The sequence below is a fragment of the Apostichopus japonicus genome, chromosome 5 (genome assembly GCF_037975245.1).
Source record: "Apostichopus japonicus isolate 1M-3 chromosome 5, ASM3797524v1, whole genome shotgun sequence".
Lineage (NCBI taxonomy): Eukaryota > Metazoa > Echinodermata > Holothuroidea > Aspidochirotida > Stichopodidae > Apostichopus > Apostichopus japonicus.
The window spans coordinates 9,137,719-9,159,458 of NC_092565.1; the positions used below are offsets into that span (position 1 = coordinate 9,137,719).

Here is a 21,740-nt window from a genome sequence, read left to right on the forward strand (position 1 = left end):
TGTAGGAAATTCAGCACCACTGTCATTCATGAGATGTGTGGTTCCAAGTAAATATGTAATGTCTCAAAACGTAATATTTTTTCATTGCATGCTCTAGTGTCACAATAGATGTTCAAAACAACCTGAACGAGAGTGCATTGTCATGATTTTGCGATTATTAATGACACAATAGTACCCAAAGAAACAAGAAAGAAACAGAATTCAATTTTTAGTCAGGGATCAGTTAGTTCATGTTTACAATGGAATACATAATGAGGCTTAAAGATGTTGCAATGGGTCAATTTGAATTTCTAAATGGCCTTAATTCACACAAAATACTCTGTTAATGCATTCTTCCATGAATCCAGCTTGTTACTATTCGGTACCACTCATCATGAAATCTGTATATTTAACTGACTTTTGCTTCCTGAATTTCACTTACTGACTTCATTATCAGCTCATATATAATTTATTACTAGATTAACCTCAACATTTAGCATTGAAGCTGTACTTTTTTGACTTTTGATACAATTATTCTACAAAAGTACCCGAGCTGTGTCAGGCACTCCACTTACACTTCAAATGAAGTTACTCCTCTTTAGGGTGCTAATTTCTCTCCAGTAAAACATCTGCTTTTGATACTAAATATAATTGAGTTGAACAAATATTGTCAGAATTAGACGAATTACTATTAATATCATCTTTGTTGTAAAGTTTGTCACGGTTTCATAAATACTGTTTCAAATATAATACTGTAAATGTTGTCAGAAATAAAAGTACCATATATATGTACACTTTAGAAGCTCAGGAGATATACACTGAACCTGTAACAGACTATGACATATGTAAGAGCAGGGGGTGCATCTGGCAGGGGGTTTGGGGGAAAATCCTGTCTGAGCTTCTTCAGGCAGGGAAAATGAATTCATCGCAGGAATAATATATATGGCCCGAATACATAAGGATATTCTACAGTTGGACAGCAAAGCAAAAATGGTGAAACCTACTATGAAATTACTTCACTGGGTGGGGATGGGGGGGCTGGGGGGTAACTGGAATATCTATGCCCACACTTTGACCATCAGTCAGGGAAGCACTTCTACTCCATCATCGTTTCTGTTCTGGTGGGGTGTATTCATACCAGGCTACAACTGAGGCATCTGCATTCATCCAACATACATGCTGAAAGAGAAACCCCCCAAAATACTCACTTTGATGTAATATTACTAGTCCTGGCTGGTGTGAGTAGAAACTGGTCAACACTGTTAGAGTTAAATAACAATTGAACCGGTTTTTGCTGACTAAAGTTAACTCCAAATACTGTGACAGCACCAGGTTTGTATCCATACTTTGACCTGAAACAAAGAGAAGCAAAGCATCATTTCATATCCCTAGAAATAATATCAGACTTGCTTTCCTCACCCAGCAGCTTTTCTGGTTGGTTTCAGTTAATCTTTTTATTCTATTTGATATTAAAATAAAATAACAATGATGACAAAATAACAGGCTGGTTCCAAGTAATGACAAGAAACTGCTAAAATCTTCTTTTTCGGCTCGCTTTATTAGTACTACCCAAGCTAGCTTCTGGAACAAAAGGAAAAGGACGTTGAAAAAGCAAAAAAGAAAAAACTTTTGACAGAAGACAGAACTGTCATGTTGCTATCATTTCCTTAGTTTGTTCAGTGTTATACATAATTAATTATTTATGAAATATTTCAGACAATTTCAAGCTATTTTTATTATCATTTGTTAAGTATCAGGTTTTGAGGACATCCTAAAAATTGTCAACTTCCATAATTAATGCAAGTCATTAGCTTGAGTTATAAACTCCCATGTCAAATAATGCGGTGAAAATACCTTGTAAAATCAATTTTTAAATATTTTTTTATATTAACTTTGTTGGATTATAAAGAAGGACCAATGAGAAAAGTGCAGATATGTAAGCCAGTGCTACAGTGATTCACTTAGCTGGGAATGACTATAACTAAACAGACGAGATCATACCTTCAGCTCAACCAAATATGAAATAATAAGTTTTGGTATGATTGAACAACAACAAACTATCATAAAGCATTAAGCTTAGAGGTTCGGATGTATGAGAAATATTTTTAAAATTGACTAAAATAATTTGTCTGCTAGTCAAGACCTTCTTTTCATAACATCATTAATAACATCATCATGGTAGTAAAATCAGGTCAGGCGCGTAGCGTGGAATTTGCCAAGGGAGGGGTGAAACTGTAGGCAAACTATCAGAGCCGTAGAAACGGCATTGAAAACTATCTAAGCGTAGCACCACCATGAGTTGGCGCGAAGCGTACAAGAAAATTTTGGCTGAAAATGCCTCCCAGATCGCTGGAAATGGCACTTCCCAGGCCTTGTAAGTTGCATCTTAGCATTTTCTCTTTTGAAATTACTAGCGATATCATACAAAAATACAAAAAAAATATGCTCAAGGGGGGGCGGCTGCCCATTCGCCCCCCCCCCCTACTTGGCTACGCGCCTGCATCAGGTAACTGAAACTTTGTTAAGAAATTAACTCAATGATTTATAGGCCAATATATGAGACTTACCTATCAGTCTGGGTACAATGAGCATAGAGTCTAACTCTGTTGATTCCATCAGTATCTGCTGCAAATTTAGTAACTTTCAGTGACTTGACTCCAACCAATCGTTTGTACAACACCACACTCCAATAGTCCTGCAAATCAATGATTTCCATACATACGGTACTTGTTAAAGTGGCCATGACACAAAAATTTCAACGTCCTGTCTTTTTGGGATCCATCTAGGCATGCTCTCTAGAACATATATCAACAATTCTGCCAGTTAAAAACTTGATTTTTCCCTTCGAAAATTGAGATTTAATTTACCCTCTTCGGGCTTGAAAAGTTCGTTCGGCGAAAATTTTCCTAACCTCATGACGTCATGTGACGTCATGTTATGAACACGATTCGGCACTCGCTGATTCCTCCGAACACATATCATACTTACAGTACGACAAGTGTACATAAATACACAAAACAGTCGATAACAAGTCGGCGCGAAATCAGATCGAAAATTTCCCGTGGAATGTCAGATTTAGAACCAAATGCAGCAACCGAAGTTCAAATTGATCGTGGTTCTTCACCCGGCAGTAAAATTGGGCTATAATTAGAGTGCCCTTTCTCATATTCGAAGCAGAGAGTGAAGGCGATGATCAGGCCAATATTGAACTGTACGTTGAGGGTGGACCTGAGGTGTTAGAACCGTATCAGTTCGAGCCTGTTAAACGAGCCGAAATTGAAGCTCCACAACATATCGAAGAAGAAACCCGTTCGGAACTATCGCAAGGAACATACAACGTGGTAAGAATTTATTAACGAAGCATTTAACAACAAATTCCAGTCCATTCTGTGCATGTGTTGTTGGAATTCGCGGAATACCCTAAACCGTATTGTGCGTTGTGTTACGGTGACTTACAACCCATATGTACAGTGTGTTGGCTATGTATTCATACATGTACAAGGATCGCCACTTGCCACATTGGAGGTTTCCTGTTCTCCAATCTGGTCTTCGGAGTTTTAAATGTGGAATACTTGACAGATGAACAACTCCTTTATGTCGACCCGTTAAAGCCCATTTGTTTTATTTCATAAAAAAAGGAGGGATCGTCGTATGCTTTCGTGAAGTGTTCGCTACATACCGAGCTGTATACTGGCTAGGCCCAGTGAAATTGGCGCTGGTGTTTTGCACTAACTTGGTCATAATCACCGTGTTTTTTCGTCCTTCAGCCATGGATGAAGGCTAATTGCATGGGTTATGATATTTATGCAGCCCCATACAACACAACGGACAAGCATTTCTCTCGGATAGTTTACAACAGTTGTAAAACAAACTTGAAATTTGTAGCGATATAGCGTAATACAGTGGTTGTTCTCTCAGTGTAAATGTGCGTGTATATGGAACGGTATGATCGTCGTACATGCCTGGGCTTGGCACTTGTGTTCCTGACATGACGTCATCATTGTCTTGTTGTGAAATCGCATTTTCAGATATCTATTTTCGGATGCGAATATTGAAACGTTAATTAATAATTAGTCCTTGAGGTTTTCAAGGTGATGAGGATAGTTTTGAACATAGATTTTCTCATAGATTCAGAGGAAGTTACTCTCGATTTGTTGGATTTTTCGTGTCATGGCCTCTTTAAACAACTAAAATATTATCAATAAAGTTGAGTAACTTTAAAGCTGTACTTTGATGATTTTAAGCTGCTACAAATCTGGCAAGTTAATTACAAAAGTGCGATAAAGAAAATAAAATCTACATAAACATGTTATCTGTTAATACTTTACTTCACAAAAATATCAAATCTCCAAGTGTGCCAATGAGTAGAATAATACAAAGCATCAGCTTAAATTTGTGGGACACAATTTTTTTTTTTTTTGGTACTGCATTAACTGGCAAGTGACCCTGCATTTTAGGAGCAAACAAAATGGTTGTAAGCATACAGATCAGCCTGTTAGGATTGAGGGGAGCAGATGTAGGTCAGAATACTACATGTCTTGCTCAACGGTGTAACTCCTTTGGTAAGAAGTTTACAAGCATTGAAAGAAACCATGAAACAAAACTGAAGGTTTATCAGCTGTCCCAGGGGTCAAATTTAAACGATCGTCCGATCGCCCGAGACGTCTGACAACATAACCCTGCTCAGGTTGTCCGACGGGCGACTAGCTTATTTTCCGAAAGTGTTCAACACTTCAAACAAAACTTGGAAAATTCCTATTCTTTCAAATAAAAATCCACCCCTGCAAAATGATAGAAGCTTGTTGGTATCCCCCTCCATTTCATATTAGAAACAACATAAGCAATAAATCACATTTTGTTACACTCTGTAATGAGGGGAAAATCCTACACTTTAGCTGTATGTGCATACTGTACGGATGCACTAATGGTTACGTACAGTACCTTATACTTCATACACTACAGAGTACAGACCCTGGTGGCCGCGACCACGCATGCTTTCTACCTCACGGCCACACGCACGTATGACAAGCAACGTGTATGCAAGCTTGTCCAAAGGAAAACCTCAGATTTTCTTAACCAGAATGCAAAAATGCATTGAAGTTTCCATTGCTTCATTGCAATAGACTTCTGCTTATTCACCAGAAATAGCTATTATATAATATAAATGTCCTGATTTCTACCATGAGATACGGTATCATGTTTAAATGGTTTCCAGAGTTTGACTGCTGGTGACCCAGATGACCTTTGACCTCTACCAAAAGCAATTGAGTTTTTCTATTCAATATAAAGCATCCGCATGCCACTTGTAAACAATATATCTCAAGTTAAATCTCTTTGCTTCCTAATAGATAAAGTGTTTACAAGGTTTTCAGTGTTTGACATCTGATGACCTCAGATGACCTTTAACCTCCATGCTATCAATAAACTTCTTCTCAATATGATTCATGCACATGCCAAGTATAACAAGATTTCCACAATTTGACCCCTGGTAATGCCAAATGACCTTTGAACTCCACCAAAAATAATAAGGGTCTTGAACTCAATGTGTCACAACTACAGACTAAATATGACATTAGTCCAAGCTTTCCTTCAGGAGATATCGTGTTTACATGTTTTCACAATTTCACCCCTGGTGACCCCAAATGACCTTTGACCTCCACTATAAACAATAGGCTTCTTTAACTTAATGTGGTACTTCCACACATCAAATATGAAATTGGTGTCACCTTCCCTTCTTGAGTTAAATTTGCTCTATTGTCCAAGATATACTGTCTATCAAACCTCCTTGAAATATATGTGTTGGAGGAAAAGAAGAGAAATTCAGTTTTCTATTTGGGAAAAAAAGCTGAATTTCTCTTCAAATCCCTCACCTGCTGCTTTCTGGGATGTATCAAATGAAACTGGGGCTTAATCCCTGGCACTGTGGTCTCAGACTCCCTCCCACCCCCGCCACTAGTAAACAGAGGCTATATAGGGATTGTCATCAACTAAAGGTTAGGTAGCTCAGTCCGTAGAGCCTGGGCTCGTAACCCAGAGGTCAAGGGTTCAAATCCCATTTTAGCGGTAGATATTTTTGCTCTTTTACAATGTCTAACATTTCCCTGTCAGTTTTTTTTGTACATAATGTTCTTAGTTTATAGTCTGTTATGGCTTCAGTTAGCCCCTGGAGAAGATCCTGTCAGCCTTGCTAGGAATGAAACATCATGCCTTCGAACTTTGACATATTAACCTACACATGCTTTGTTCAATAGATAAGCAGTTTGCTATAGGTTTTCTCTCTTTGGTTTCACATCACTCCAGAAATCAAGCAGGCTGGTAGAAGGTGCACCAAGAATAGGGACAATTATTTTGCGGTTTTCTAAAACACTGAAATCCATTTGGCAAAGAAAGCAGTTTTCCATTTTTGCCAACACCCATCCACGCACGCACACACATACACCCGTGAACAACAACTTGCACTACTACTCGTTGTATACTTCTTGTGAGAGAAATAATGTTTTGCATTAAATGTTAAAATAAAGAAGATGCTATTAGGACTCTCACCGGATTTGGGTCATAATCATCAGTTATGAGCCTTCTACCATTTCTATGACCTGGCCCAAGAAGTGTTTGTCTAACCATAACTTCAATGCCATGTGATGCACAGATACCCAGCTTGTCTAGTTGCCTGAAAGAGAGAAGGACAAAACAAAACCTCATCAATGGTTTCTTCATAGTTTATTAACTCCATTTAATACTAGAGCACCAATGGTGCAGAAGCTCATACCTTTTCGAGCTGAAAAATGTAGGGCCCACAAAACCAATTTTGGGCCCGTGAGGGATACCCCCCCCCCCTCCGTTAGCAGAATCCTGGCCACACCACTGGCTATAATTCCTATTTTCCCCTTTAAATCCTATTTTACCCACTCTCTCAAACAATACCACTGACCTACCCTATTAAACTTTCTCCCCTCTACCTTAGCAGACATAACAAGCACTCCCTACAAGACATAACTTCACAAGCTGCCTACATACCTCAGGCTCAAAGACTTCTAAGAATCGGCAAGTGCTGATTGGCTATAGGGCTCTCATGCTTACAGTTCAACAGTTAATAACAACTCCCAGTCCTGCTTTAATTCCACTAACAGCCTCTGCAGAGCTTAACCACAAATGTAAACAAACACTGCAGAGACTGGGAGACAAATTAAAGGAGCTTTGGCAAGAAGTGAAGGCTCAGATTTTTTTAAACAATGGGGATTAATTGTAATTAATTAACTTTTGACCAAAATTTTTTGACCATTTGAGGAACATTGTGACCAAGTTTCATTATAATTGGCCATACACTGTACGAACAGGAGCAATTTGAAAATATAGGGCCGCGGCCCGGGCCACAAAAGACCCCTAGTTGATCTTTGATCTCAAATTCATGAACACCCTGAAGGTAAAACTACCATAGTACTATCGTGACAAACCCTCAACATTGTACCATGGAATCTGTAGGAGAAGAAGCATTTTGCGTATTTCCACAAAATGGCCCATTACGGCCCACAGGTGACCTTTGACCCCAAATTTTGGACCATCTCTGATGGCCCTATACCCAATGGTCCTTGTGTCCAAGTTTCATGAAATTCCATCAAACACTGTGCGAGTGGGAGCGGTTTTACCAATTGTTGACGGATAGAGTGATAGACGCCGCACTGTAACAATAGCTCACACCAGCATGCTGGTATGAGCTAAAAATAGTAACATGCATAAAGACAAGAGCTCGTTCTAAAAAACTAAAAAAAAGGCAATATTTGGTAATCGGCCAGGAGTACCTCGCAACTTTTTTTCCATCTGAAATACTGAATTTGAAATTGTAAAATGAAGATTTCCAAAATAGGCTTCAGTAGGTCATTTTTTGTCCAACATTAATTGCAAACCAATGAGCCATGATTAAGTTATAACAACATCAAATGCAGAACACGTAGTTATGATTCAAGAACCAAACGTTTGCTGTTCACTAAAATGGTCTAAATGTTAGGCTTTTCCCAGAAGAGGAGGCAAACTTGTGAAAAGTTTCATTCCATAACAATTCAATTAAACCCAAACACAGGTCGCCATGGTCATAACTAACAGAAACAGTTTGCTGCCCTCAAGTAATTTAATTTCATATCTATAGAAAGTTAAAAACTGTGGTGGATCGCTGTGCAGATACCAGTTAGGTTTCTCCACAAATAATAGTGTTTCTGTAACGTACAGTTGACATGTAGTTTACAACACCTTAAAGCAGCTTTTTGAGTTTACATCGTTTGCCAAACCTACCTAGTTTCACTCAAAATAAGATTGAAATTGAATCAGAGTAAAGCTTGCTGCATTCTGCCCGACTGACAACGATACTAGTCAACTCTGTAACGTTGAAAATAATTGATAGACTTTGACTGATCGCGATTTTGCCACCATCAAGGTCAAGACTGTCCTGTCCTTTAAAGGCAATGAAGACTCGCCCCAAACCACGTGTGGCCATCTGAAAATGTTAACTTTCTGTTACTTGCAAGTGACGTTTTGTTCGTGTCCCTACAAAATGCAGACAGTAATGAAACGTGATACCTTAATTGTTATCTTTAGCTGGACCTGAGATGTCCATTGCTGTATCTTTTGTATACTGTGCTGTGGGTATTGACCGCAGCTTTATGTACTGACTGTACACTAGTGTCTAACTCCTACAGTAGCAAGCTGTGTGTGTATTTTCTGGGATCGATGGTGGTGTCTAACACTTCTGTTACACCTCATTCAAAACTAGGTCAAATTACCGGCATTAGACGTTTCTTTTTTGCGCGAGTCTTCACTCCCTTTAATATCACATGTAACCAATCACAAGAAACCAATATTGAATGTTTCCCTATTGAGCACCTGTTTTTATTATAGTAACATTTATTTACTAATCTCTCTGCTTCCCAAGCTATGTCCACCCTCCCTCCCCACCCATTTCCTTCCTGACAGATTGTTTGAGTAAAACTAATTGGTATTATTGACTGATTTTTATGTCCCTCTCCCTTCTCCCAGCATCTACTCATCCCCCTCCTCTCATATATCCACTATAACTTTCGTGAGAAAAGAGGGGAACAGAGGTCATATTTTCTGGATATGAAAATGGTAGGTGTCATATATGGAACTTAAAAAAGATCAGGTTTTAGTAGTTTCAATCCATCTACAGAGAAAGCTGTAAGCATTCTTTCTCAATGACAAATATGAGAGATTTTTCACACTCCATTATCACCATCAATCACAAGAAAAGGAAATGAAAGTTGGAAGAAGTGTAAATATGTTGGAAGCTTGCTGGGGACCGAAGAATTGGTATAACCAACGGTGCTTTCAACACACTGTCAAGTATTTTCAAAAGCAAAAACATAAGCCGGAATATTAAGCTTAGGACTTTGGAGGCTTTTTTATTAAAGAGTATTTTTTTGTACAATTGCGAACTGTGGGGCACAACGAAGGATCTTGATCGCAAAATTGACACTTTTCAAAGGAGACTACTTCGTAATATTCTCAACATTAGATGGACCAATAACAGTTGGTTATCAAACGATGAGCTCTACAATGAAACCAACCAAACACCTTGGTCATCCATAGTCGCACATAGAAGATTGAGATTTTTTCGGTCATGTAGCAAGACCCCAGGAGGACGCTCCAGCAAAGGTTGCTTTAAGAGAAGCATTGAGACATACTGCTAAACCAGTAGGAAGGCCTGTGACTACCTTGCTTGGAAAAATAAAGTTGCAATTTAAGGACGTTAATATTAACAATTGGAGGAAGCAATAAACCTTGCGCAAGATCGTGATACGTGGCAGAGGTTAATCACTGAGCATGTCGGATAGACCAACTCAACTTACTACTACTACTATTATCACCATCCAGTCCTCCTCATGCACCCTGAAGAATAGATACAAAGCCACATATAAACTAGGTCCGAACTCGGGACTGAATAGCTCCAAAGCGGTTGGTAGAGCCCTCAAAATGCAGACATGACATCACTGTTCTGATGAAAAAGATTTTAGGTTACTTATTTTAAAATTTGTTGACACCTTTTTTTTATCAGGTCTCTATACCCTCATTTTACACATGTTTGAAAGAAACACAAAGTTGAATGAAATGATGATTTACTTACACCATGCCAGAAATAAATCGATCTGAATAGTTCATCCCAGACCCTCCAACAGTGAAAAAGCCTCCTGGAAGGAGACCAGTTTCTCCATACCAAAGTTTTGGCCGGTTTGGTGGATCATGTCTTTCGACGAGTTCCTTGAAAGCTACTGTGTTTTTCAGGAATTGGTCTAATACTGAAGGATCTGTGAAAATATTCACTACGGGTTCTGCTTTCGAAAGCGGTCTGTAGTAGAAGTGAGTTGAAACGACATCAACGGCATCCCCAATATTGTCAAGAAATCTGACCAAGAGAAAAATGGACATTGGTGAGGAGTATGAGGTGGTCAGTCAAATACTGGAATATCAAAGCTATGCTGATATTTCATGGGTCAGACTACTGCACATATATATATATTTGATTTTACATACACATTACCTTATAAAGATCTAACCAAATGACTGTAGTTATGTGGCAAATGATCTGAGATGTTTTTCAAGTTATCTCTGAGGATCAGGGATAGCTTTAAATACCTACTAAATATGCATTGGAGCTAGGTATAATGAATTCAATACTAACTCCCCAATAAATATAGAGGTAGCTCAGGTCTGCACGGGTATAGTTGTATGTACTTAACATTGTAGGCAACAGACAGGTTTAAATGTGTATACTTATCCATTGGAACATGGGGATAACTCGGTTTTTGGTGAGTGTGCTTCTGTGCATCCACTTAACATGCCAATGCCTAGAGATATGATTCATAGAACACTGTCGAAAATATAACAGTAAAATGCTACTCACTGTTGACGATACTGTCTACCTCCTTTGTTACTGTACTTAAACCGCCTTTACTGTACTTAGTTACAACATTGTTACAGTACTTACACCATTGATTCTGTACTTACATCATTGTTACTGTACTTACACCATTGTTACTGTCCATGTTTGTGTACTCATCTACCCTTGTGAATGCACTCATCTACCCTTGTTGATGTACTCATCTACCCTTGTTGATGCACTCATCTACCCTTGTTGATGCACTCATCTACCCTTGTTGATGTACTCATCTACCCTTGTTGATGTACTCATCTACCCTTGTTGATGTACTCATCTATCCTTGTTGATGTACTCATCTATCCTTGTTGATGTACTCACCTACCCTTGTTGATGTACTCACCTACCCTTTTTGATGTACTCACCTACCCTTGGTAATGTACTCACCTACCCTTTTTGATGTACTCACCTACCCTTGGTAATGTACTCACCTACCCTTGTTGATGTACTCACCTACCCTTGTTGATGTACTCATCTACCCTTGTTGATGTACTCATCTACCCTTGTTGATGTACTCATCTACCCTTGTTGATGTACTCATCTACCCTTGATGTACTCACCTACCCTTGGTAATGTACTCACCTACCCTTGGTAATGTACTCACCTACCCTTGTTGATGTACTCACCTACCCTTGTTATTATACTCATCTACCCTTGTTGATGTACTCATCTACCCTTGTTGATGTACTCATCTACCCTTGTTGATGTACTCACCTACCCTTGTTAATGTACTCATCTACCCTTGTTGATGTACTCATCTACCCTTGGTAATGTACTCATCTACCCTTGGTAATGTACTCACCTACCCTTGGTAATGTACTCACCTACCCTTGTTAATGTACTCAACTACCCTTGGTAATGTACTCACCTACCCTTGTTGATGTACTCACCTACCCTTGTTAATGTACTCATCTACCCTTGTTAATGTACTCACCTACCCTTGTTAATGTACTCACCTACCCTAGTTAAGTACTCATCTACTGTACCCTTGGTAATGTACTCATCTACCCTTGTTGATGTACTCACCTACCCTTGTTAATGTACTCATCTACCCTTGTTAATGTACTCACCTACCCTTGTTAATGTACTCACCTACCCTAGTTAAGTACTCATCTACTGTACCCTTGTTAGTGTACTCATCTACCCTTGGTAATGTACTCACCTACCATTGGTAATGTACTCACCTACCCTTGGTAATGTACTCACCTACCCTTGTTAATGTACTCAACTACCCTTGGTAATGTACTCACCTACCCTTGTTAATGTACTCATCTACCCTAGTTAAGTACTCATCTACTGTACCCTTGTTAGTGTACTCATCTACCCTTGTTGATGTACTCATCTACCCTTGGTAATGTACTCACCTACCCTTGTTAATGTACTCACCTACCCTTGTTGATGCACTCATCTACCCTTGGTAATGTACTCACCTACCATTGGTAATGTACTCATCTACCCTTGTTGATGTACTCACCTACCCTTGTTAATGTACTCATCTACCCTTGTTGATGTACTCATCTACCCTTGTTGATGTACTCACCTACCCTTGTTAATGTACTCATCTACCCTTGTTAATGTACTCATCTACCCTTGTTGATGTACTCACCTACCCTTGGTAATGTACTCATCTACCCTTGTTAATGTACTCATCTACTGTACCCTTGTAAGTGTACTCACTGTTGCAGATACTCCTTAGCATCACTATTCATGTGCTTCACCAGACTGGTTGTATCAGGACCAATTAGCAAGGACTCTTGATATAACTTTCTTTGTTTCAAGATTGTTCGTAACGTCTTAAAATCATCTGCCAGTGCCTCTGGTGTGATGCTTATGTTGGCTATTAACCTGAATGCATTTGGTTCTACAGGAAAATAGAAAGTGCTCAATGTAAAAGTATACAAAACATTTAGACTGCTTGACCAACAACAATTTACAAAGATCATTGAAAGATTGTCAGCTAAAAGCAACACTTTGTAAGATCGACAATTGAAGTGAAAACCTTATTGCAATGCATGTGTTCTACCTCTGTGAACATGTCTAGATTTACATACAGCAGTATAGGAGCTACATATTACTTTTGGTTTGATTCAACAAGGTTTTATCAGTCAAATCACATCCTTTCTTAGAAAGGTCACACTGACACAAATTATAATTATTTAGGGAAAATGGTATTGGGTGTTTATATATTGTTAATGAGAATATTTCTAATTACCTGTCCTTAAAAAGATCAACCCATATAGAGACATTCAATGGATCATACAATGTCGGCAAATAAAGACAAACTGTTTATCTTTGCCTGGGGCTTACTTTTTGTTTCCCCATTTTTTGGTGTAGTCGGACAATTCTTTGAAACCTATTGATTCTCAAATTAAGTTTAAGTCTTTCAACAAATAAAAACTAATAAGAATGTAAGTCATTTGGTCACTTGAAAACTTTACACAAATAGCCTTTATAGCGACATGGAAAAATTCATCTCCTACAAGGGATGCACTGAAATTACTTTTTTTCTAAATTACAAAATTACAATGCATCATAATAAATATAACCAGAGATCCAACCAGCTTAGAATGATTCCTTGCCAAATTTCACATGACAACAATTAGTATAAACTGCCAAGAAGGCTTTAGTGCTTACTGAGGTGGAGCAACTCACCAAGTATGACATGCATACAAGTTTTACTTTTGGAGTTCTTCTGATAAAAAGGTTTTCAGCCAATGAACTCTTGTCAACCTCAAATAACCTTTGATCACACACACACACACACACAAGAACAACAGGGTTATTGTACTAATCAAGGTAGATTTACAAACCATATATGAACATTTTTTCAAGCTTTTCTTGATTACAAGCTATTTATTCAAGCTTTGAGGTATATTAATCTCAAATATCTTTAACCTCCACAAATTGCAATAGGGTCCTTGTACTCAATATTAAAGGCACATCCACAAACTCATTATGAGGTTCATCCGAGCTAATAGTTTCCAAATTATCTTGTTGTTAAGCTATTCATACTTTGCTATATACTGACCTCAAATGACCTTTGAATTCCACCACTTTTGATGAGTTATCTTGTTTACAATTTTCCAAGGTTTGACTTTTGTTGCCCACAAAATGATCTTGGACCACCAATTTCAATAGGGTTTTTGTAATTTAAATACCAAGCTGGATCTACATATTAAGTTGTTTGAAATTTATGGAAGCTTCCCTCTTTGAGTTAAATGTGTTGTTTACAAGGGTTTTAGACTTTGACCTTTGTTGACCTCAAGTGACCTTGAAACTTAACTTGAGACTTTGACCTCCACCAATTTCAATAGATTTGTTGTACGCTATAAGGTGCATCTACATAGCAAATATGAAGATCATTCATCCACAATGTAGTTTACAAGCCAAGGCGTCTCATACATGCACCAGGGCACTGACACACCCTCACCATAGAACAGATCCCTCTTGCCTTCAGCATGGAATACAAAATCTTTTCATAAAGCGAAGCTTGCAGTGGTTACCTAATCAAGAGCATTCAACATGTTAGTACCGTCATTAAATGACCATTACGATAGCCATCATTATATGGTCCACTTGATACTAAATTGACTCACCATTTCCTAGTTGGAAGTTGACTTTGTGACCTTTCTTGGAGTTATAGTCCAAGAGTTGTTCTAGATTTGAAGGATCCCATTTGTTTTCGGGTGTCCGAAGTAACACGTTGATATCAAAGACCAGCTGAAATCCGACATCCTCCACAAAGCTGTTGAGCTCATCCCACATTTCTCCTGGCGAGGAGTGAAAGTAATTAATTTTTGTTAACAAAACAGAAATGAAGATGAAATAAACCATTATTTGCTGGAGAAGAATTTTTATCCTGTGACAATCTTCATTTTTTGCTATAAACATTGTTGTTATCAAAAAGAATAAAACAATATCAAAGAAACGTAAAATTTGGATACCAAATTGCAGTTAACAATTACCATTCGTGTAGTCCAATGGTAGTAACTCAATGTCATACTGAATTGAGCATGTAAGGGGGAAAAGAGGTATCTTAACTCATTAAAAAATTTGGGAATATATACAAACTTTCTCAGAATAAATTGGTTCCCGAATCATTATTTCCTGTCGAAACCAGTAGGTTTGGGCAACTCTTAAACATTAACAGTAGATTACATTAGCTAGGGGCCGTATAAGCTGCAAAAGATCTCATCTTCAAATATTATTTGAAGAACTCACAGGTATATGTCCAGTACATTCCATTTTGGGGCCTTTGGATACAACTATACTGGCTCTTTTAAGCTAACCCTCAGTTTAGCGTACATGATCAAAAATACCTCAAAGAAGCTTTCTGATTGGTTGATGACCAGATGTGTGTTAAGTTACCGACTGAATGGTGAGCAACTTTTTTGTTGCTAAAATGTGCCAATTATGAGTGGTAAAGATCATATATTTTAGCTGGAATATGTCACACTATGTGTGAATTAGGGAATGCAGTTTGTCACATTTCCCAGAACTAGAAAGGACCCATATGACAGTGGCGCCCTCTATTGATTTAGGCTGTGGCTGGAGATTCCCATAGTGCACATTCCATAACTTTTGTTGGAACCTGGATATCCCAAGTTCCAGATACTTAAGTTAAACAAAGTTTCTGTGGAAGAACCCTTTAGAGCTGCATATGACAATTTTACACCATTATTTGTTATTTCTATAAAAACATTTTTCTTCAATAACAAACCATGTGCCTGCCAAGTTTCAAAGGATAAATTGTTAAAAATATACTGCCCACAGTAAAGTGTTACCTGGGCAGGTTGGTAGTCACATTTTTTTATTTTTTGGGAGGGGGAGGGGGGGGGAAGGGGTTGAAAGTTCATATCATATGGGCTATCATAAGCATTCTTTGTCATTGTGTATGTATGACATCTTATTTTACATTGTATGCTAACAATCTCCTACATCATCTGACTGACCTGTCAAAGTCTTGTTGCTGAACGTCTTGCTGTATTCTTCACGAGCTTCTCCCTCAAAGGTGAGAAAGTCACAATAAGTACCCCCTAGTCTCAAGTATGCTGGAGCTAATTCTTTTGAAAGACTTCTGAGAATGGGAGAGCTGTTAAGTACACATGAAAACCAATAAGAAAAGGAACATTAGGGGGCAAGTTTGCTATTAAATGGCATCTCAACATCCTACAAAAAGGTTGGAAAATAATATTTATAGGTGACAGAAAAGCTTTCCATTTTTGTCTTGGATTATTCTTCAAATAACAGTGTGGAACGGGCAGTAGGCCTATAGCTGAAAATTCTCCTGCTGGCATTACTACTGAAGTTTATATATACATATACGTTTATGAAGAACAAAATTATGTTCTAGATGGGAATTTAATTAGACCATTGTGAAGATCATAGTATAAAGACAACAAAATCATCAACAAAGTAATGCAAACTATAACAGCAATGATTCTTCAAGAGAAAGTTTTTCCACCTGTTTTATGATTGATGAATGGCTAGAGTACAAACCTTAAATTATAGTGATTTTTATAATGAAGGCTGCAGCCCAACCCAAATGAGTACAGCCGTGGATCAACTTGGAAGAGTACCCTTGAAGAATCAACATCGACTGTTACTGGAGTTGGTTGTCTACTGGAAGAAAACATATAAAATAAATTAAAACTAAATAGCACAAAAGAAAACAACAAAGACAAATTAAAAACTACAAAAAGTTCAAAGCCCAGAGCTATATTACCAATTGTTTCAACTCATCGATATTTAAATCAGTTTAAAATAAGAAATCTTGGTTGTAACAAATGGCACAATTTGACAATGACTGTGTAGCATACTGCTATACCAGGGTTGTCCAACCTACGGCCCGCGGGCCACAGTCCGGCCCGCCGCAGGGTTGCGTCCGGCCCGCCAGCGATGCTCTACTGTGCGAAATTTTAGTGAGCAGATTTATTGATTTATATAATCAGTCATTCGAACCTTCTGGGTCCAAAAAACTGCATACAGATCAGTTTGTGTGACACTCTCTCAGTGGAGGGGGGGGGCGGCTGAACTTTATTCATCTGTTTTATCATGAAGGAAAATAAATCAGTGCGCTCCGCACGCAGTGCTCACATTTGTTGCCTTGAAATCGAAAATCGAGCGTAGGGTTCATGCGGCCCCCTCCTTCATCATAATCATTCCATGTGGCCCTCCTCTGCAAAAGGTTGGACAACCCTGTGCTATACAATACCAGATATTATTATTATTCGATGGTATGCACAGGACTTAGTTATTTTGTTCATCAGACTCCTTTTCTTGCCCGCAATATCTGCCATGGTGAAAATGCTAAAGGTATCCAAAAGTTCCTGTACTTTCGACCAGCTTTCAAACCTTTCTCACACATTGAACGGTTCGACTTAGTCTAGATGAATGTTTCAGCGAGAAAGCGAGCCAGAGGAAGATGTGGTACCAATTAACTACTGTACAAGTGTCCATTTAGGTCTTTCTAGTACTGTATGTGTGTGGGGAAACAAAGGAAAATGTGTAGTAAATGAATAGCACAAAACATAGCACTACAAAGAAAGGATACGACCCTTACCTTTCTACTTCTGTTGACACAACACCATAACTGAAGGTACAAACAGCAAGGATAATGAAACAGAACCTGTGACATTCCATCATTTTTCGTATGTAGATCTGCGTGATCGTGCAAGCTCTCATGCTGTCAAAAAATGCAAAAATGTTGACAGTACGTTACTATTCATTCCACAGGTACGATATTCGCAACTGTCCACTGGGTTGCGATGTTACCTGCTGTGCAAAACGGAAACAAATCTATCAAATTGGCTCAATTTATTTGAGTCTTTTGAGGTCCAATCTGGGTCAACCTCTCTCGGTCATACATTAGGTATCTACCATTGGTATAAATTAGGCCAAAGAAGTAAAGAAAGAAGTTTTAAGTGAATATCTGTTGTGTTCACAGGACGATTTTGTCATATAAAGTGTGTAACCCTGCAGAAATTTATGTAATTTACTATGTTCGTGGTACTAAGTGGAAGTGGAAATGTCAAATAATTATTTTTCCTAAATTTTGAATATCTAGCCTTTGGAAAGTCTTAACACATCTATTTTTTATGTATTTTGACAAAAAAATTGAAGAAATTGTGGGCAATTTCTTTAGAAGTATCTTCCCTCGATAGTGGAAATGTGTTGAAACGAATTACAGAGCAGTCTACTTAAAAATGTGCAATGCAATTGGAATTCACATGTGCGACATCAATACAGCTACACAAATTATGCTTCATTTTAATACAAATACCACAAACTTCAATACAAAGGTCTACATAGTATAATTTGGGCAGTCTTCATTTCTTTCATTCTTTCCACTGTTTTATGAATTTTAACAATTGAGCTGATATAAGGAAGATAGGTAGGTTTGCACCTACAGTAATTGTGCAAATTAACATCACTTCACCGAAGAAGAAGAAGAAGAAAAAAACATGCAGGGACAACTTAGCACACTTTAAGTTGGGGCTAACTTCTGTTGCTACGGTTGAAACATTGAATTTCTAAATCAGTGTCATAACCTGTACAACATCATAATAGGTCAGGTCATTTAAACAACATACAGAAGACAATCCAGCAGAGGATGGAATGTGGTGCATTTGCTTTATATAACATATCTTTATCACCCAAGAAAAAAAAACAATAATAATGAGCAGTTATTGTTACGACAATTAAGGAACCACAAATGTGGGAGAAACCCGCAAGGGCTCATATATGGATTGCAAGTTGCACGTGGGGTGGCTTCCAATTCAACATTTTACCTCAAATTGGAATCTTTTCAATTTGAAAAGTCACTTCCAGATGATCCAAGATTGCTCTTGGATGAAAGACCCATGCACCTGACTATGACCCGGCCGATTTTCCTTGTTAGAAATGTAAATAGTTTTGTAATTTATCAAGCTGACCAACTTTTTCATACCAGTTGTAAATACGCACATCCTTTCAGTACCTAACAGCTTGCATGTACAACGCGGAAGTTATACATACAGTACTGTAGTGGCCTGACTTTTGCAAAATCAAAAGTAAGCATTCAACAGACTAAATGCAGTTTCAAAATATTTGTCTAGTTGGCTGTTCAATACATTACTGTCTTACGTTTATCACAAATTTATCACCGTACCGTTGGTAAAAGAACTTGCCTTTTACAGGCTAAATTGAAATGCTGATGATCAATACCCCTGTGTTGCAAACGGTCTCCAAAGTTTGTTTCGTTGCCAAAGAAGCATAAATTGCTTCCCAGCAGGCCTTGACAAATACGCTCGCCAACTTGTTATGGCGAGTAGAATTTCAGCTCTGGCAAACAGTTAAATGCACTATACAGTACTTGACAGTTTGGCAAGTGACTCGTAGTCGTAGACTAGTCAAACCCCAAATATAGCAACATCATCATTGCAAACATGCACAGTATGATGAAAGCACTACCTTGGCAAAATTGAAGCAAGTTTAAGTTTTTTCTTTCAATGACTAATGCAATTGAGGAAGCCAAACACCTAAGTGATTTCTTGAGGCATTTTCTACATGCCATAGGTTATACTTTGTAAAATATACTACAATTTAAGGAGTTTGAAAAAAGTTTGCGATCCTTCTCTGCCAGGATGTTTTGAAAAGAGATTACAGATTTTCACTGGATACAGGTTGCAAGTGGAAGAGAGATGCTTTGTCAATCTTAGCTTTTCAATGCATATAGGCCTAAGGTCACTTTGATTTAGAAAGTGTAGAGGAGTAACAGTTAAAAAAATTAGCTCACAAGTTTTCAGTTAAAATGACAATACAAACTTGGATGAATGTATGAAGTCGCTTGTCGAGTTACGGCTCAATTTGCAGTGAGGTACTGTAAGGCCTACCCCCCCCCCCCACACACACCTAGCTAGTATTTTATAGGCCAAGTACGACAGGAGGCCTAATGTAATAGAAGCCAAGCTACCCTTTTTGAATAGTTTGAGATCAAATAAGCCTTGGTGCATATTCATTATTCTGTGACATGCTTTATGTTGTTCATCACTTTCCTTGATAAAAAATAGTTTCAATTTCATACTGCACAGAAAAATCACTTTCCAAACCTGGGCATTACATGAGCAATATATCTGTGTAACCTTAGTTAGAAAGAATTTATGTTGTGGTCTTATACCATGCTACAAGAATGGAGAGTTAAACAAAAATAATACATTGGACAGTTCCATAGTTTAGCCGAACTTCAAGCTAGACCTAGGGTAGGTTATGTTGATTGTTTTAGCTATGTGACCATCAGGTTTATATCTACAGGCTACGCTCACGGAAATAGTTTGCACTGCGAATACGATCTTCTAGCTCCGTACACAGTGGAATTCAAACCGCTAATGTGAAGCGTATTCTAGTTATTGTTATTGTGAAGCGTATTCTAGTTATTGTTATTATGACGTCACCCATGGCTCGCGCATTGGTGGTTTGCGCTGTGGTGTGGCGGGATATAAATCACGCGCTATTAGAAGCTTATCTTTTGTTTTAAATGATTCGGGGTTGGAAGACAGCCAAACTGGTTCAAATTGGTTGAGTGCCCATTTGCATATGCTCATCTGCATATCAGGTTGGCACTCAACCAATCAAGAGTTTGGTGAGGGGTGAGTTAAAAGTTTACACCAATCGGGTTCACGGGCAGAGCGTGTGCCCTGTGCAACGCGTCTTAATTTGTTATTTTGGAATCAGGGGTTTAAGTGTTTCATAAAGACATATCGAGGAGTTGAAGTTTATCATCCGAAGTCTACGGACGTAGAACAGTAGGCTCCGTAATTTATATTTACGTCTGTAGTCTTCGGGCTCTTTACATTTTAATTATCTAAAGTTACAGTTTTATTCAGAATCAATAAAAGAAGACATATATTATCCAGTACCCGCTTTCCTGATTATTTCACGTTTCACGCTCGGTTCTACGTCATCAGTGTAAGGCCCGGCTTACCGTTCCCGAACTACCTAAAATAAGCCTTACACTAATATGGCCTCAGTCTGTGTAACATGCAAGATCAGCCTAGTCTATGCTGCCAAACTAGGCTGTCTCTAGTCTTACTCTTAGGCAGTATATAATTCTAAGGCCTGGCCTAAGCATGTAAGTAGAACACAGCCCTAGCCTATTGTTAGGTCTAATTCACATACTGCCTCGCCCACCGAAGTAACTTGCCAACGGAACACATCATTACTTCCGTAGTCTTGCCCTGACTGATTCCTGACTCACTTTGAACTTCGTGGTATTCTTGGAGAGCTTCTTAGACTTTTTGCCCTCACCTTAAGTTGAGACAGTAGCACCAGCAGATCATTTACTGCTATGGAGCCTAGATGGACCCTACATAATACTCAAGAGGGCTAGTGCAAGTCCACGGTGTATAGGCCGGATGTACAGATCAGTGATGTAAACAAACTTTCTCTCGAAGGACAAATGCGCTTTTATGGAACGCAAAATGGGACATTACTTTGGCAACGACTTTAGTCCATGCAAAAACAAAACAAAGTGGTACAGCTATTCTGGTTTTCAAGACATATTCGTCTTTAAACCAGGCGCGTAGCCAAGGGGGGGGGGGCGAGAATGGGGACACCGCACCCCTTGAGCATATTTTTTTTGTATGTTTTCATGTTATCGCTAGTAATTTCAAGCTTAGATGTAACTTACAAGGCCTGGGAAGTGCCATTTCCAACGATCTGGGAGGCATTTTCAGCCAAAATGTTCTTGTACGCTTCGCGCTAATCATGGTGGCGCTATGCTAAGATAGTTTTCAATGCAGAATCTACGGCTCTGATAGTTTGCCTACAGGTTCGCCCCTCCCTT

The 21,740-nt window shown here is 38.5% G+C and overlaps 1 protein-coding gene across 11 annotated transcripts in view; it reads right to left on the bottom strand.

Annotated features, from left to right (window-relative positions):
* LOC139967561 (heparanase-like) overlaps positions 1–21,351 on the bottom strand; it is a 37,178-nt gene extending 15,827 nt beyond the window's left edge. Inside the window, exons 1-10 of one of the 11 annotated variants that reach the window (XM_071971480.1) lie at positions 21,203–21,351; positions 17,481–17,603; positions 16,418–16,537; positions 15,871–16,010; positions 14,515–14,688; positions 12,596–12,779; positions 10,109–10,387; positions 6,523–6,646; positions 2,547–2,674; positions 1,188–1,331 (exon numbers count right to left, since the gene is read on the bottom strand). In XM_071971480.1, coding sequence (XP_071827581.1) covers positions 1,188–1,331; positions 2,547–2,674; positions 6,523–6,646; positions 10,109–10,387; positions 12,596–12,779; positions 14,515–14,688; positions 15,871–16,010; positions 16,418–16,537; positions 17,481–17,603; positions 21,203–21,234 — 1,448 coding nt within the window. In that variant the 5' untranslated portion in view covers positions 21,235–21,351. Of the gene's footprint in view, positions 1–1,187; positions 1,332–2,546; positions 2,675–6,522; positions 6,647–10,108; positions 10,388–12,595; positions 12,780–14,514; positions 14,689–15,870; positions 16,011–16,417; positions 16,541–17,480; positions 17,608–21,073 lie in introns of all 11 variants that reach the window. The other 10 variants (XM_071971479.1, XM_071971478.1, XM_071971477.1 and 7 more) reach the window with 10 other exon arrangements.
* Between the last annotated feature and the right edge of the window lie 389 nt (positions 21,352–21,740).